This window comes from Accipiter gentilis, chromosome 16, assembly GCF_929443795.1.
Source record: "Accipiter gentilis chromosome 16, bAccGen1.1, whole genome shotgun sequence".
Lineage (NCBI taxonomy): Eukaryota > Metazoa > Chordata > Aves > Accipitriformes > Accipitridae > Astur > Astur gentilis.
Window position 1 is genome coordinate 9,849,207 of NC_064895.1, and position 13,281 is coordinate 9,862,487.

Here is a 13,281-nt window from a genome sequence, read left to right on the forward strand (position 1 = left end):
ACTTTTCAATTTATCATTTTTATGCATTCTATAAGAAAGTTCGAGTTCGTTCTATTGTTTGTTTAATAAGCATTTTTTGAAGCTCATAATCATGCTCATAAATCTTGGTACACTGGGCAGCAGTTTCCAGCCTTTTCTAATCTGTTTCTAATTTAATTGATTTTTGCCAGTAAAGTCTATTTTGAACTCATTTGCAAAAAGAACCAGTTACCATCTTTTTGACAATTTGTGCGTAGTTCTGTACTTTTAGTCATTGATACAATGATGTAAACTTCTGGTTATTATTTCACAAGGAACAAACTACATATTCTGCAAGTGTATATCAACTAAGATCTTTATCTCTGCAGTTTCCTGAATGCTTTAGTGCTAGTGGTTCTGTGACAACTTTTAAATTTCATAAATATTTTCTTTTTATCATGTTTCATTCCTGGTGCCTACAGGCACTACTTCGTGGCATTACATAAGATGCTACATGTATGAGCAGGCTGAACAGTCTGTATATAATCTCTAGGTTAGGTTTGAATAGACCCTTTTATCAATAGCTATATATCCAGGCTAATTCCCCTAACTTAATTTGCATTTGCACACGTTTGATTTAAGGTTATTTTCTTTTGTATGCCGTAGTTAGATGAAATAAGTAGATTGTAAAATTTTATATTTTTACTATTCTGGGATCTGGACATCCTTTACTGCTTAGATAGTATCAGCAATCTTGCCTTTCTATTAGAAGAATTTGAAGGAAAACTTCAAAGATGAAATTTCAATCAATATCCGTATATGGATAGTGATAACACAGAAATCATAATTTTAAATCTACTACTAAATAACTTTATGGGTAAAATCACAATGCAGAAATAAGAAACCAGTATTCTCTAATGTAGTCTTTACATTAGGATATTATTTGTGTCTTTTCCTCTGATGATTGTTTGAGGCATGTAGAAACATTGCACAGAGCAAATTAATTTAAACCAAAAATATATTTTATGTTGCATTTAGAGAAAATTTAGGACATTTATGACTAAAAACTCTTTCCTTTATATTGTCAGTTACAAATATTAACAATAATGTAAATATCTTTAATGTTGAGGTAATACTGAAATTAAGTCACAAGCATAATATCAAGATAGGTAGCATTCCTTTCTACATGAATGCTTCTTTTTATTTCTCTACTAAATCCTGAGTTTCTTGAATAGTTTTATTGCTATGATTATTCACTTCTGAGACAAGGAGAGCCATAGATGCATATTCATGGGGTTTTCACTATATTGTCTGATAAACTGCGCTTACTGATTCTCATTTATTCTGCACAGGCTCCATCATCACCTTCTTCACCCATAGCTAATGAACCAAAATACGAGAAGCGCTGGCTAGACACCTTATCAGTTCCTCTGTCAATGGCTCGAATCTCGAGATACAAAGCTGGAACAGATAAATTAAGGTTTGTAATCTAAAAGGGGAAGCACTGGGTTAGCTAGTCTAATATTTTGCTGTGGAGTGTTGGCTCTATAAGAATTCTTTGAGTGGAGATATGAAAGTCTTCTTATTAAAAATGATGTAGTCCATCTTCTCTTGAGATTAATGGCATGCATGGCAATTACCAAAGGTAAATAAATATAGCTCTTACAAATATGTTTCCATAATCTGTTGTGTCTTGGGGATTCAGTTAGCATCAGCAGCTAGTACAGAGGTTAAGCTTAGTGTTACTTGAATTAACTTTTAAAATAATACTTCTATATTCCCATATTCTAATATTTGCAATTAACTCTCCTTTTTCTTTACAAATGATAACATAGTGCACAATCATCATAACTATGTTGCATATCATTGTCATAGAGAAACTCACACTAACAAGAGATTTTGGCAAAGTACATGGTACAAAATATTGTATTTTTGATTGTAGAATCTTTTTGCATCTCAAATACCTAAGTAATGGTTCATAAAGTAGCAGTGGGATAGGATGTCAGAGCTGATTTTCCTGGACTTCAGGAAAGATGAAAGAGAAAGTGTAGTTTAGTAAAGCTTCAATAAATAATTGGCTTGAGAAAAGTTTAACACGTCGCAGCATGCATCAGCTTTTTTCTGCAAACCATTTTGTGTGGTAGGACTGCCTCAAATCTACCAGCAGTTCTGGTCCATGTAGTTCACAGTCCTCCATATGTGTGAGAACAGGAGTTAATTCACCATTATTATTTTCCATTTTCTTTATGGGTTACCCTATATTTATTTACTTCTAATTCTCGTTAATGAGAGAATTGGAATCTCTATTGAAGCATCAAATATACAGGTCACCTGCTATCAGGAGGTACCAGAAATTCATGTGTATACCTTTCTTGATCTATGCCAGATTTGTTACCTGTTTCCTGAAAATGACCTGAAAACCATAATTTTTCTAGTAGGACAGTTATGCTGCTTTTAACTTAGAGCAATTGGTCTCCTATATCAGTTGGCAACTCCTCTCCCAGACTTTGTGTTAAAGCATCACAGATGAATAATAATAAATTGTCCAGAAAAGTTTTAGGTTCTTCCACAGTCTTTGTCTGAACTCTTAATTCCATTTTATTTAGTCTCTCATCACTTCCTCCACCACTTTCTTCCTTCCTATTTCACCCGACCAGTTCATGTGGTCCGACCCTTCCCAATCTATCACAGCCTCCAACCATTCAAGTCTTACAAGCTCTCCTGTGACGTAAGTGAACAAATCTCTGTGTGTGCATTTAGACATCAACTCATCATCAAATTATCATCAATGTTCTTAAATTTAAAGGATAAGTGGAAGAAGACAGAACATTTAAACCTGAGTTCAATTATCACCCTGATTGAAGCAGTTTCACTCCTGTTCTGTGCACTGTATGCATTAGATGGAGCAATCCCAAGGGATTGCAGTTCCCAAAACAATAGCATGTGCATCTTGAGAATTCTTTGAAGTAAAACACCTTCTGATATTGTACTGGGTCTGGCTGAGATGGAGTTAGTTTTCTTCATAGCAGCCCATATGGTGCTGTGTTTTGGTTTGTGACTAAAACAATGTTAAAAACACACCAGTGGTTTGGTTGTTGCTGTTGCTGAGCGGTGCTTTCACAACATCGAGGCTTTCTCTTTTTCCTGCTCTGCTCCCACTCAACTGAGTAGGCTGGGGCAGGCAAAAAGCTGGGATGGGGCACAACCTGGGCCACTGACCTGAACTGGCCAAAGGGATATTCCATGCCATGGATCATAATGCTCAGCAATAAAAACTGAGAATAAGGGGTTTGGGGGCATCTAGCCATTGCTTGGAGACTGACTGGGCATCATTCTGCTTGTGAGAGATGGTGAGTGGTTGTCTTTGCATCACTTATTTTGTTGTGGGTTGGTTTGTTGGCTTTTTTTCCTCTTCCCTTTGCTTATTAAACTATCATTATTTCAACCCATGAGTTTTCTTGCTCTTCCTATTCTCTCTGCTGTCCTGCTGGAGAGGGGTGGAGGAGTGAGTGGCAGTGTGGATGCTTAGCTGCTGGCCCAGGATCAACCCATCACAAATATATTTTTCTTGTAAGGATTGAGGAGTTTAGTGCTTTCAGTTTCAGTCTTGGAGAGATACATTCTCTTGTGATGCATCTCACTCCCATATATATTTAGTATACACAGCACTCCTTTTTTTACTGGTGGTTTTTTTTTCCTTGTTGTTGTAAACACTCTAAAGGAAGATGAAATTGTTCCATAAAGCCTATCACTATCCCATGATACTTTAGTTCTACTAAATGCTCCTTGCTTATTTTGGTAAACCAACAAGAACATCTATATGAGCATTAAAGGAATACCACCTTGAGATTAACTGCAGATGAGGTGTTTCCCGTGTTCTTACTAAAGGTGTTTATTTTTGCCTGAGGGATATCAGACTGCTCTTATCCTATTCTCTTCTCCTCCAAAACGCATGTACATATTTTTAATACTATCCCACTTGTATCCTTTCTTTTACATTTCCCCATGTTCATATAAGCATAAATTCCAACATTTGTCTTCATTAGTTGCTCTCTAAAATCAAGCGTCTGCTTTGCATGAAATAAAACCTACAAGCAATTACGAGTATAAATGGTGGCATCAGTCTAGATAACAATCCTCCTTTCAACCATATCTACACATCTCTGCTCCCTTTCACATTTCAGCCATCAGTCTAAAGTCATTTGAATGATTCCATGACAATTCCCCTGAATATGTCATGGATCCTTCTAACCAATTTGCTAATTTTCCCATTCTCTGAATATTTATTTGGAGCCTATTTCCGTACATCGGTAGACAGCATGCCTGCTTTTTCAGTGCTAAATGAGTCCATGAGTCTATATGTCATCCCTGTAACTTTTTGTCTCCCTCATGTTCTTTCTCATAAATTTGTTTTCTTGCAATGCTTCATTACATTTTATCCTCTAAGTTACCTCAGTTGGTCTTGAGAAGGTGCACTGGCACCAGAACAGCCAGATTACTTTTTAAGTCTGTGGTGTTGAAGTATTGGAACTATCTTCTGTAACGTCACATGCACAGCTGTGTGCCTTCTCTTCAGCTAGATGGACTGTATGAAAGGTCTTTACCCCTACTTACTACCTGAATTAAATTCAGAGAGGTCCGTTTCGTTCTTTCCATCAAAATTATCTGTACCCCTTTGGCTTTTGACATTGCCTTGTAACTATGCAAAATGTTATGGCTTGTGAAAGGATATTGAAGCCTGTATGATTATTTTGCTGTCTATCCACTCACAGATAATGCACACTTTGCTTTCTTCAATCCTTCTTTTCCCTGATAGAAAAACAGCTTTTTCACCTGTGAAATTCTTGCAGTTGGCTACAGCAGACTTAGCATACTTTTGTTACTAAAATCAATCACAGACTCATTGTTTTAATACATAGTATTATATATTCGATGTATAGTATCTTTAAGTCCAACTGCTCTTGCTGTTCTGATGTGATGAACTGCTGTCAGCCAGTCTGGATGGCCCCTCTGACCTCATTCATTTTTCTTCTCCATCACATTCAAGATGGTTTCATATTTTCAGCATTCTTTTTCTGGTGGTGTAAATAAGCTCTGACTTTCAGATAACCTTAGGAACAAGAAAAAGATTGTCGTAAGGTCAGAGTCTGATATGTTACTGAAGGACATCTTTTTGTTGCCTTTATTTTTAAAAAAATATAGTGTATGGCAATGTATGGCCTGTCAGCATCTTGCTCAATACTTTTGACCATTTTTCAATTAGAAACATGTTATGTAGCTAGAGTTGTCTCTTAGACTGTAGTATACTTCTAGTGTCGTTTAGATCAAATCTAGTCTAATCTAATCAGATTAGGCTGTATTATTTCCTTCGTGGTTAGACTATGCAGTTAAAATTCCTCTGTACTTCGTTTGAGTTTTCCAGTACAAAAAAAGGACATACTTTTAGCTCTTGTTGATGAGATGGCCAGGAACACCTGTACCTGATTGTTATTCTTTTTTCATTATAAGAGAAAGAAGTTACCTTCGACTTTCCATTTCACTTGACTTTTCATTTTCTTTTTCCCAAGAAGTCTTAAGACTGGTGACTTAATGACACAAGAGTATATATTTCATAGATTTTAGATTCTGTCAGCACCATGCATATTAACAGAAACAAGAGAGAATGGGATAAATTTTTTTCCTTCCTTATACATAAAAAGGACTGAATGTAAATACTGCAGACTGGGACTGTGAAGTATGTTTGTCCATCACAAAACAAAAGCAAAATTCCCCAAAATATTTTAAAGGAAACAGAAGAAATGTAGTAGATGTCATTCCTTTTCTCAAGGGAAGAGAATCATTGTATTAACTACTGAAATCAGCTTTAATTAGTGTATTTGATATTGTTGATATGATTGGAGTCTATCTGAATGCTTCTATGCAGCCTGCTGATTAGTATTTTTGATTACTTATTAATTCAATAACTTTTTTATTCACTTGCCTTTATAATATAGCACCACTACTTCTATCATTCTACACTTCTGACCAATCCATCAATGTCATTTTTCTCTGTAAGAGGTAAGGTAATATATGCAGTAAGAACTCTCTTCCTGTGAATACTCTTAATCGCTAGCTGGAAATGGAAACATTTTTTGACTGTTGAGGATAGAGTTGGTCACTGAATGTGGTGTAAGTTAACAGAGTAATAATGAGATCAGTAAGTCTTTCTCACCCAAAGGAATTTGTAGTTCATGGTATAGTTTGGGGTGGTTTTATTTTTATGATAGAGAAGTAAACATATGGAATCCTATAGAAGGTGGAGAACATAGTTCATTCATTTATAATCTTTCATTTTTCTTATGGAATGTCAAAATCCTTATTTGCAAAAATGTGTAGATAATTATTTTTAGTCCTTTATGGCAGACACCGACAGTGCTATATAATCATTTTTATTTGCTGTATTGACTGGAGCTTTAAGTGAAGCTACAATAGCTATAACCTCTTGAACATTGTGAGTTCAGAGATTGAGAAAAACCACCTGCTTATTTAGAAGATGGAAATTAAATTGAAGAAATGAGTGGACTGGAAGTAATTCAGGCCCAGTAGCTATGAGCCCATGTAGCTATGATCCCAATTACAAAACAACTTAATTAGATTTAAGTGTTATTTTCTATTTCTTGGTATTCTGGTCATAGCAATTACTACAAAGTATTGTGTGATTTTTTTTAAAATGGCGTTTGTTGGATGGGGGGAGGGGTTAATTGGCTCACTGGTTTCTTAACAGAATCTTTCTGAAGGATTCTATTTTCCATTTTAACATTTCAGTGAGTTAACAACATGTCTTTAATTAGATAAATAAATTGGAAAGTGAGAAATGGAATAAACCATTTTGAGAAAGGTATAGGAATTAAACACAATCTGAGTTACAAAACCTGAATGATTATTTGCTGACAGTTTTCCATAATGATTGTGTTGAACATGAGGATAAGAAGAATGAGTATGTACCTGAAAGCTATCACAATCAAACTAATATTGAACAATAGGGTGGGAGACAATGGCAGAGAGATTAATGTCTGATAAAAGGTAAGATGAAAAAGAAAGTATAGGTTTGGAGGGGTATTATTAATAGCTTGCCTTAAGGGCTATTTGATGATGCAGAAAACAGTACACTAATTGAGATCATTGGTGACCCAGAATCAGCATCATCAGTACAGAAGAGGAGCACAATGTGTTATGAAAGGATGGAACTCTTGGAAATGGGATGCAACATAATAGTACAAAGTGCAGGGGGATGATATTAAGGATTGTTACTACAACAAAAAAAACCTATGAAACAGTTTTTCGTGGGAGCCTGGTGAAGCCTTTTGGCAGATGGCAGCAAAGGAAGGCAAAGACTGGGTACAGTAGTAAGGCAGAGAATAGCTCTGAAAAACCGCTGTCCTGTTGACTTATAAAGGAGAAACAGGTATTTTAGGGTATAGCAGGAGAAATACTTTCCAAAAGTAAGAAGCATTAAAATCATTATACAAACACTGTGAAGGCCTCATCTAAAATCCGTGTACAGTTCTGGTTATTCAAATTAAAACGTCGAATTTTCTATTGGAAATTTTCTCTTTTCTCAAAAGGTATTGTACTGTCACCTGCTGTTGCTATTTTTACCTGTAGTGTTTTAGGATTTGGCAACTGGGGTTTCCTTTGGCACTTAAGGAACTTTAACTTTTTTTTTTTTTTTTTCCATTCTGCATAGAGTTGCAAAGTGACATTCATTTTCAATGCCTTTTAGACCTGATAGCCTCACGATAAAATTGATATATTGCACTATGGGCAATGTTTTGTGATTTCTACCATGCTGATTGACTTTTTGACTGTGGTTGCAATGTACTGAAACTAGCTTGGCATCTGCCTGTATGGGAGTACATTCTGTAACCTTTGTTCTGAATTTGTTTATCTTTGGAGCACTCCAGCAAGCACTTTATTATATCTTCAGGAATATGAGGGACAGGGCAATTTATTGTTTTTTACTACATTGTTCAGGTGATATATAAAAAGAATAAGCCATGAAGTCAGTGGATTTTTAAAAAAAGAATGTGCTATGTACAGTTCTTTAAGGACTGCCTGAAGACTGCTCTGTGTGTTTTTCTTTAAGACCATCATTAAAATAAGTGTTTCCAGTACGTTTGTCACAATTCTGCTCAAGGAGCAAGACATTCTGGAAATCAATTGCAAGGGATCAGGTAAATGCAGGCTACAGTATAAGATCTGCTCAACAGACTGTAAACAGAAAGATACCTGAGAAGCAACTAGGCATTCTGCAGATCTCTCCACAATTCTAACCACTTACCCTGGGCTAGAGTAAGCTGCTAAATCAGAGAAAAATCAAGGTATAGGCAGGAAAAAGAAGCTAGACAGGACCTATGCCATACAGAATAAAAGATCAGCACTGAATATTGATTGATTCTTAGAGACTGGGACCACTTTAGTACCTGTTCCTTATGTGAGAAGTGATGTAAAATGTTTCGGCCAGAATTAGACATACTTTTGGATGTAATATACTTGCAGTCTAAAAGTGTATCAAAAATCAGTGACATGAAAACTAAGGAAAATGCTGTTTCTTTGCGCTCTAGGGCAATGTATTCACATGCTTAAATACATCCCTTTAATTCTGTTCAGTAGCATGAAGCTGACATAGCTTCATGAAGCTGATATTTAGCTTCTAGTTTTAAAATCTGTACTGCAACTAAGTGCACAAGCAAAAATGAAGCACTTTCATTCTTTTCAGGATGCATGTACTCAGGAACCGTTTCCGCTTTCCCCCAAAGATGATGTGTTGCTCTGGAAAATTGATGTGACACCTCTTCACTCTTGTTTTTTCTTGTAAATACCATCGCTTAGAAGACAGAGTGGTGGATCACACCATGGCATACTGCCAGCAAGCAGAAGAAAAGGCAAAATAAATCCTGTCCCCCAAAAAAGATAAACAGTTCATTACTCTTGGGGAATTGTTCTTATTAATATTACCACTACTTTCAAAGAATTATTTTTTGTTTGGTTGGTTTTTGGAGAAGTTGAGGCTTATTTTGTCTTCTGCTTGCTGACAACATACTGAATTCTAATCCACCAGGATTAGCTCAGCAAGGCTCTGCCCCCAGACTTCAATAAATGCCTCAGGATAAATAGCCTTGAGTTTCTGCAGCAGACCTGCTTGCTTCCCACTAACTTTGACACAAAAAAGAAAAAAAACTCCAGAGCAATCTGAATATGTTGAAGCCTGTGATGCTCATTACTTAGCTTTATCACTGTTACTTTACAAAATACCTATTTGTTCAAGAAATACATATTTTCAGAGGAGTGTTATGGGAAAAAAGAAATTGATTTGCAGTGTGTTATCAATACTAATAATAATTATATGATCCAGCTTTATTGCTATTTCCTCTGAAAGCAGAGGGTATTTAGATTTCAAAGAAATCTACCACATTACTCAGTGTAAGTCAAGCACATGGACATCTGTTTTTCACTAACAAACATGTCTGAATTTCAGAGACAGTATAAATTGAATATTTAAATCATGTGGAGGATTGAACATCTTGAAGAAGTAATCTTTTGCATATAGTTTAAATATAATGTCACTGATGATCTCAGTATGACAGATGACAGAGATTTGTTGTGAACTATAGACTCTCCTCATGCCAAAAGACTTATAGAGCTTGAACCTGAAACGGCATTACAGTGGCAGGCAGTCCAATAATTATTATCCAAATATAGATTTTGTTAGCCATCTCAAGTATGTAAAAAAATTCCTAGAGACACTTATGTATTATATTGGATACTGAAGCCATTGACATATCAAATCAGCTCTGAAGACATCATTAAAATAAATCCAGTCGTCCTACAAGGGATATTGTGAAATACAGTTGAGTGATTTATTATTTAAAATTTTGACCTCTCTCACACACTTCCATTGTGCTTAGAAAATAATATGCATCTTTATTATCCTAGTGATTAAAATAAATTTTAAATACTTGCATTAAGATGTTTTAAAAATACAGCTGCAGGGTTTTTAACTTTGGTAATAATTATTTTGCCAATGCATTCTGTAAAATGGTGTTTGATTTGCTGATTTATATTTACTAATATTTTCTTGTACTTCCTGAGTAGAATTAACATGTGACTTATCCTCTGAATCTAAGACAACATCTGCATGTCAATAACTTAAGGCAAAATTACATTCCACCTAAATGCTGTGGGACCATTCACATGCTTAAAATCTTTGTGGGATTGGAGTTTAATGAATGAGATTCATCTCACCTGACTGTAGACATCTAACAGTCATTCACCTACTAAATCCCTGGCCTCACCTTGGTAGTCAATGGAGAGAAATAACCATCTCCAGAGAATGATTCGGCTCACCTATCTTGTGCATTTGCTTATGATAAAACAAAATAGTTCCTGAGTTTAGCATGAGTCACTTACAGAATCATCAAATAATTCAGGCTGGAAGGGATCCTGGAAGTCACCTAGTCCAGCTCCCTGTTCAATGCGTGTCTAATGAGAACATATTGCTCAGGGCGATCTCTTGTCAATTCCTGAACGCTTCCCAGGATGGAGGTTCCACAACCTCACAGGGCAACTTGTGCCAGTATTTGTTCACCTTTGTGGGGAAAAAAAAATAATAAAAAAATCTAATGTTGAATTGATTTTTGCTGTGTTCCAACTTGTGTCTGCTGCTTGTCATCCATATACTTAGGGAACAGAATTTTTAAATGCTTGAATGGGGTGAAATCCATCTCACTTGAATTACCACTAACTGATAATTGTACTGGAATTATAAAACACATATTAGTAAGTATATATACACCCCATTCTCCAGCCCACAACAGTGACTGGTCCTGCTATACATTCTGCACTCAAGAGACAACAGTAGTATACTGATACCATATATAGCTTTCAGTCATTCAAGCTGCTCTTATTTCCCTGCAAGACTCCTCCACCTCTTTCTTTCATACAAATAAAGCATGCTGAGACTGTAATTCCTCAGATTTTTCTGTCTGCAGAAAAGCCAAATACCTCACACCTGCATCCAACTCTCTTTTCTCTTTCAGCTGGTGATATTACCCTTGTTCTTTCTCCTTACTAGTGCCAGTGTAACTATTTGTGTGACTTCATGGGGAACAGGACAAGAGGTCTCATGAATGCTAAAACTGTCACCCTCTCCCACTGTCCTTTTCTTCTGCACAAGTTATTACAAATCTAATGGAATACAGCTGTTTCTACTGCCACATCAGTTAAGAAAATACCTGTAGATATGTAATATCTGTGTTACTTCAGTTATCTTACTTCATTACTCCAAGTTTAATACAAAATAAACCAAAGTTATAATACTGGAAGCTCACAAAAAAAACCCAAACATGAAATGCAATCCAAGTTTATGTTTAATACTTTGATATCTTTTTAGCTACATAGTTTCTGTTAATAGTCTAATTATATAAGCAAATTTGAACATTTTTTAAGATAATGTGGCTGTATGACATTGACAGCACAAAATCCCATTATTTTTAACACAGAATTTCAAAGAGATTAAGTAATTCAGATGATTCTTTCTTGGGAATTTCCATTCAGATCCACCCATAGTCCACAAAACTTCAGGCTAAATAGAAATTCTAGTAAGAGGGCCATATAGTACTATAAACAAGCCATGAGAAAATGCTGTAAGAAAAGCAATAAAAACTCAAGTCAGACATCAAAAAAATCATATAAACAGGAAGGAAGACTGATTTAGGACCTGGCAAGGTGCAAAGCTGGTCAAATCTGTCTGTGTCAGCATGGTGGTAAACTTCAGGTAAAACAGCTGCTGTCAGACAAGCATCTAGGTTTTTATTAAGGAAATACAGTAAAACATTGAGATAAGTCTAATGGAAAGATGGTTTCACGTGCCACAGATACTGAAAATCTTAGAATATATTTTGCTGAAATTCTTAGCCTCCAATAAAGTAAAAATTCAGCTTTTCCCATTTCAGCTGGCACTGAAAATACATTTTCTCTTAGAAGAGTCTTTGGATTTAACACCTCTATAGTAGCTAACTGCTAGTATGGCAAAATGTGCTTTATTAATATTCATTAATACTGTTTAAAAGTGTCCATGTCAGGAAGAGAACTTAAGTCTACCAATGCCCATCTGTTATTCTGGCTGCCATTCTCACAGAGATGGTGTTTATTTTATTAAAAGAAATTAATGCAGTAAAGAAAACCCAAAAGAGGCCAGGAATGCAGGGCCATTCATCATTTCACCATGAAAGCAAGATAGAAGGAGGCTGAGTATAGAAAACAGTGCCTCATGCTCCTTAGTGGAAATGCTTGCAGGAAAAAATTTACAGATTGGGAGACAAATCTGAAAATAATAAGAAATGTGAGGGTACTTTGGGCCACATTTCTAGAATTTAGGAAAAGCAAACATTCATTTCTGGTTCTAGTTGCAATAGTCATTACAGTAACAACAGAAGTAGAAGAGATGGGAATTTCCCCTAACTCTGTTTTAAAATGGGCTTGCAGCCTCAGAGAATAAAAAAAAAGCCAAGGCATGTCATCTTATTTTGTGGCGATGAGATGACTTCATAGCACCTTGAGACCTCTCAAACCTACTATTTGGTATTAAATGGAAAGCTCATCCTTGTTAGCAAACAGGAATAGGTGCTTAGTTGTGCCTCTACTTTTTTCTTTTCTATGTTTTGAGGAAGTGGAGAAAGGCATGGTATTTAATCCTCTAAAATTTATTTCCTCCTGAATTCCAATGCTGCCTTGGTGCTTGTATTGATTGTTTCACTTAAAACCAAAATCCTCAGCATTCATTTTGTTAAGCTTTTATTTTTAGTCTGGATATTTGTTTTCACTTGTAGCCTTATATACACCATGCATTTCAGACCACAGTGTGATACCTGTAACAATATATTATGGGATCTGTAGAGGAAAACTATTGTAACTGAAGGCAAGAAATAATCATACTAAAGTTGAGTGAGGTGGAGAGGAAAATCACTGTATTACTAGCACAGACTTCGTGGCTGGCATCTGTAAACTTTGAAACCCCCTGGCTCGCTCTTCTCCTGTTTCATTTAATGCACTGAACTGCTTTCTGGTAAAACTAGCTTTCTTCCTGAGTCAGCACCGTGGGGCCAGTGGTGCTCCAAAGGTCTCCGTCCCCTGTGCCAGGCAGGGTGACCACCTCCGGCACGTCCCCTGAACCAGACAGAGCTCCTGGGGAAGGGTGTCCTCGTGTCAGCCTGCAGGGGCGAGGGAACAGCTCTGCAGGAGGGGCTTGGGCGTCTTGGCGGACACCCCCTTGAGCATGAGTTA

The 13,281-nt window shown here is 36.2% G+C and overlaps 1 protein-coding gene across 1 annotated transcript in view; it reads left to right on the plus strand.

The window, feature by feature from the left end:
* The window catches only part of SNTG2 (syntrophin gamma 2), a 304,975-nt gene that overhangs the window by 222,114 nt on the left and 69,580 nt on the right, over positions 1-13,281 (plus strand). The window contains exon 9 of the mRNA XM_049818624.1: positions 1,311-1,438. Coding sequence (XP_049674581.1) covers positions 1,311-1,438 — 128 coding nt within the window. The remainder of the gene's footprint in view (positions 1-1,310; positions 1,439-13,281) is intronic.